The sequence below is a fragment of the Cryptomeria japonica genome, chromosome 5 (genome assembly GCF_030272615.1).
Source record: "Cryptomeria japonica chromosome 5, Sugi_1.0, whole genome shotgun sequence".
Taxonomy (NCBI): Eukaryota; Viridiplantae; Streptophyta; class Pinopsida; order Cupressales; family Cupressaceae; genus Cryptomeria; species Cryptomeria japonica.
In genome coordinates this window covers 18,257,365-18,263,068 of record NC_081409.1, presented here as the reverse complement: position 1 = coordinate 18,263,068, position 5,704 = coordinate 18,257,365, and the positions used below count along the sequence as shown (strand labels likewise).

At 39.8% G+C, this 5,704-nt stretch overlaps 1 protein-coding gene across 1 annotated transcript; it reads right to left on the bottom strand.

Annotated features, from left to right (window-relative positions):
* Positions 1-1,615: 1,615 nt before the first annotated feature.
* LOC131078000 (subtilisin-like protease SBT1.5) lies at positions 1,616-5,212 on the bottom strand. Its single transcript, XM_058015617.2, has one exon. It carries the CDS (start codon positions 4,448-4,450, stop codon positions 2,099-2,101), a length of 2,352 nt encoding a protein of 783 aa, XP_057871600.2. The 5' UTR covers positions 4,451-5,212; the 3' UTR covers positions 1,616-2,098.
* Positions 5,213-5,704: the final 492 nt, after the last annotated feature.

Here is a 5,704-nt window from a genome sequence, read left to right as displayed (position 1 = left end):
AGCAAACAAAATGAACCGTATAAAAATTACACAACTGACTTGCTCAGTTGATGTGATACAATTTGTTGTTCCCATGTCATACAGTACAAAGTGATTTACAGCCTGCCTCCATAGAAATATCAGAACCAAAACTATGACCATTTATCTGATGGGGTCATCCTAAACTTTTTGCATGATCACTGAATACCCTAATGTCTTCTAAAAAAGCTTTTTTGGGGTTTCATCTGATAGTTTAGAATAGGTAAATTTAAAGTGGCATCTTTGCAGTCTATCTCAGCCTATGTATGTACCGTTTCTAAGTGTCAAATAGCCCAGATTAGCCAAATGTCAGCCCTCTGAATGTTACCGGCACCTCTGCATATATGAGGATGCCAGAGAGCAAAGATTCCATTATCCAAAACACTCCAAAAAGATGAACACCACTGATTGTGATTTCAGATGATGGTAAGCTTTTTTGAAAAGGGGAATTGCAGTTGACAGACAAATGCTGAGATGTCAAAACTAGAAATCGAAATTCTGGACTGCTATCTGACTAATTCTTTCACCACAGTTTTTTTTTTACCTTGATTCCATTCCATTCCATCAGGATTTGTATATGTTTTATCAACTAAGTATTTCAATCCTCATTAAAACATTTTTTTCATATTAAAGATAATCCAGGAGACAAACATAAATATAGCAGAGGTACTGTTGTAGAGACACTATTCCCTGGCTTCTTGTGTTTGTCAAAATTTATTTATATATGATATTATTTGATATGAGCTCTTGGCTTTTCTAGAAGGAAAAGCTACTGAATGGAATTGCTGCAAATGGATACAATGTCTTAAGAATAAACAGAAAGAGAACCATGCAATATTTTAGTTTAAATTAATTTTATGTTACAGAGAAAGGGCTGGTAAAGCAGAGAAAAAACATCATAACATGTTGCCTAATATCATAGATACTTAGATAGAGCTAACAGAGGAGGCTACCGAACAAAATCCTTCTTAAATTATTTGTTTTAGGATACAAATCCAAACAGTTCAGACACTAGTCAACTAGAACAATAATTAACATATAGAAGGGCAGAACTAATGTCAGATTACTAAATTCAATATTTTCTCTCACCTCAAGCTGAAGTTCGCTAAAATCGAATACTTCACCAATTTCTTAGTGAAAGAATGTGGTCTTGACAGAGTTAATTGCCAACACTCCACATAATGAATGTAAAACAAAGATCATAAACATCTTAAGCTTCCCTGTTTATTTTGCACCTAATATTCTCAGTTACGCTTGTCAGCTTTATAACAAGATACAAACATTTAGTTTTATGAATTCAGGTGACAAAGATTGTTAATGCAGGATCATTTAAAGCTCGTATCCTTGTAGGTAGGATAAAGAACTTTCAAGCTACTTTGTCCGTGATCGAAAAGCTCATGGATGTAGAACTTATTTGTACATAAATATAATGAACACAAAATAAATTGCAGTCAACTTATGATCCAGCAATATAGTCCAAAGGAGAAAAATGATTATAAAGAAGTCCGATCCAAGATAAACATGCAATGCTTTTCTTCTGTACAAAAGAAGCTATTTATTAATCTACAAACTTTATATAGAAGAACAAGAAAAGCAATGCTCTGCAAAGATTGCTCATGTATTAAGAAATAATACATGCTTTTTAAGGTTTCTTCCCTTTCAAACTTCCCATTATTACATAATGTATCATTGTATAATGATAATTATTCGAGCTTTTACCTTAAAAGATATACTGAACACTGCACTGCACTCAGAGGATCCATGGATCCATATCATCCTATATTAAAACTGCTCATCCATAAGTCGGAACCACCTTTATCCAAATTTGAATTACTGTGCTCTTAACCACTTAGGTGACTCTGCAAACCACAAAATACTACACAGCTGATTACAAAAACTAGAATAACTTATCTAATATGCAGTCTGCACCAGCTTCTATATTTGTTTTCTTTTTTTATACAAAAAAAACCCTGACTGAGTAAATGCTTCAACGTTTCATCTCATCAACTATACCAGCAACACAGGCAGGAAAACTACCCTAAAAACATGCAGGAAATTCAGGATTCAGACACAAACAAGTCTAGTAAGGCATCATCCTAGTTACGGCTATTGGGCTCTGCACAACATGCACCCCATCTGTCCATGAGAGGAAGCCAAAGTGGTTGTCAGAATTTCCAGGGAGAAGATGCACATGCTTTGTGGTTACTGACACAGTGTAGCTTAGTTTCTGGTTTTCCCTAGTGAAAACAAGCTTCTTTGGCTTTACAGTAATGGTGACACCTCCTCTCGGAGGAATCACATTGACTCTATAGGTAGAATTTGGAGGACCAACATTCGTGACTGTTCTAAATAAGACAGTTGAGTGCTTCTTGGGTTGGGTCATATCAAAAATTGCAGAGAACGAAGGATAATTAAGATTACCAGGACTCACTCTTTGAGCAGGGCAGTGGACAGGCTTCCGGGTGATGACCTGAATAGCTTTCCCAGAATAATTAAGACTACACAAGAAGTTGACATAGTCCTTGACACCCAAATCATAGACGAGACCTGGATTCATAGCTCTCTCAGGGTGCACATGGCCTGAACCGAAATCGAATGGTGTGGATGCATTGCCTGTGGCTTCATCAAGCATTCTGTGGCCTCTGTTGTCTTGAGTATAAGCAGTAGTCATCAAAGCCGATCTTACTTCTGCAGGACTCCACTTTGGGTGTGCCCCTTTGAGAAGAGCTGCAACCCCACTCACATGGGGACAAGCCATGGAAGTTCCAGAAATTATGTTGAATTGAGTCCGCCTCCTGTCTTTTTCAAGGCCAGAAGGACCAACTGCACCAGTCCATCCTGCAAGGATATTGACACCAGGGGCAATTACATCAGGCTTCAGAATCTCTGGAGTCTCTGGATTTGGCCCTCTTGCAGAAAAGGATGCTACAACAGGAGCAGGCTGAATGCCCAAAACAGTTCCCAAGAATTTGATTGTACCAGTTGGCATTTTGGTAGTAGCAATATATTTCCTGATAAGCTCCGCTTCTTTAGCCCCAACCGCACTTGTAGGCAATACATGAGCATCCGCGACCAGCCCTTCACCATCTGATTCACTGTTTGCAAGGATCATTCCAACTCCTCCAGCCCGTTTTACTTCAGCCCCTTTAGCAACTCGGGGATTATTTCCTCTATCACACACAACAATTTTCCCTTTCACCATCTTGGGGTCCAGAGACCCTTCCATGCAAAGAGAAGATGAGTAACTATCTCTACCATTCCCCACAGAGATGTCCCCTGCATAAATCAAGGGGATTAAATTAGACCCCAATGCCTTTCCACTGTACAAGGACACTCCCTTAACGTCTTTCCCATTACCCAATCTGATTTCTGCGGGAAAATCTCTGTCTAAAGTTCCTGCTCCAACTGTTGTCACCCATGGCGACAGATTGGTGACAGACAACTCCCCAGGACCCTCATTGCCTGCAGAAGTAGATACAAACACACCCCTCTCCATAGCTCCAAAGGCACCCATTGCAATACTATCAAGATAATATGGTACGACCCCACCACCCACAGATAGCGAAATCACATCCACACCATCTTCAACAGCAGTATCAAATGCAGAAAGTATATCAGAATCATAACAACCAGACATCCAGCATACCTTATACGTTGCTAGCCGGGCTTTGGGTGCCATCCCTTTCGCAATCCCATTAGCATAACCAAGCATGTTGGCTTTATAAACATACCTTCCAGTGGCAGTAGATGCAGTATGAGTACCATGGCCATCCGAATCCCTAGGAGACCTAAATTCGACAGAAGTGTTCATCCCCCCACCCATGGCTTCATATCCCTTGGGGAAAAACCTCGCACCAACCAATTTCCTATTACAAAGTGACTTAGAAAACCCTGCGGCCTCTTCACATTCACCTTTCCAATGCTTAGGAATAGGCCCAAGTCCATGATCACTGAAACTCTTCCTCTCGGGCCATATTCCAGTGTCCAGAACACCCACCACCAAATCAGACCCATAGTCTGATTCAGGCCACAATCCTGCAGTAGGTTTCAGGCCTAGAAACTGTGGTGATCTTGTTGTATGAATCTGCCTGGCTTTATCAGGGATCACAGCTAAAACCCCATGGGATTTATCAAGCTCCTCGGCTTCCTCTTTAGTGAGTTTGGCTGAGAACCCATGGAACACAGTCTTGTAAACATGAATCAAGATGTCATCTTGAACAGCTGCAAGGCTCTCTTCATTTTCAGTTTCTTTTGCAATCAATCCTTTCACAGTAGCCACTTTGGCTTTGTACCAGTTCTCGTGAGAGATAAAGACTGATGGCTTGGACTCCTCTTCAACTCTAACTATATAGGTCCAACTCTCCCCCAGCCCAAATCCCCACAGCAAAACAAACATGGCAGCAAAGATAAATAAGTTTCTGCAGAAACCCATTGTGAATCCGTTTCTAAAAGCTGATTATTTTTTTCACTTTATTTATCCTATAATGATTAAAAAACCAAAACCAGCAACAACGTCTTCTAACTAGACACACTTCATAGCTGCACACAAAAAGTACAGAAGCCTACTGCAAACAAGCACAAATTCTCAAACCTTAACTGAAACAACCTCAGATTTCACTGACATTCTATGGCCAAAGCACAAACTTCGACACAAAAACTAGAAAGCAGTACCATACGTAAACAACTGGAAAAAGACCTGATTTTCTATGGCATTTCAAGCCTCTAGCTCAACAATCGCCCCCACCCCCCTTCAAAACCCACTTCAAATCTGCAGAGAAACCACAGAAACCTACTACACAAGCAAAATATATCCAAGGCACCCTGAAGAAAACATTGCGCTTCTATGGCTCCCCACAATAACCGACTTTACACATGCTTTAACCACAAACACTCGTTTCACAAATGCCTCTCTAAATACACATACATATAGTTCAAAACCCATTAGGGTCGACAATTTAACCATAGTCAGGCTAGACTTGTCAATTTTTCCCCATAACCATAAAAAGGGGAACTTATCCAGGCAAGCAGATTTCACATTCATGAGATGCTGTGTGTAGAAGAGTGTATTCATGAACAGAGAATCTACTACCTCTACTAGTAGAAAATGCTTAAAAATATATTCAAGATTTTGACACGCCCTTCGCCTTTGATTGAATACAGCCCACCACCTACTCCATATTCACTAATCTGTCGGGCTTTATGACAGCTCCATCAAATCATTCTACAGAAAAAAGTACGCCTGACGGTCCACTGATACAATGGGTGAAAAACACTTAAAAAAAGAAAATCAGAAAGGATTATACGCTCCTTTAACGTGTCAGTAGCGCAAAATGCCTGCTAAACACGATCCACACAGATTGTAAGATTAATTAAGCAATTTTTTCCTTATTTTTGCCTTTTTCAGTAAAGACTCATTTGACATCTTGGAGCCAAAAATATCCCCACCACGGCTAAACTGACCCACATTTCTAGACGCCCAATTGAATAATCAATCTACAACGTTCTTTGAGGCACTTTAGTGAACACCCATGTCGCCATTTTTTCGTTTTAAGCTCTGTTTTCAAGTGGAATTGCAGCACCTGAGTTGACGTTTGTTGACGGTATGGTTGACGCCCTCAACATTTTTGTGTGGAAACTGGAAAGAGATATATACACACAAAATATTTGTATTTTTATACTCATCGTT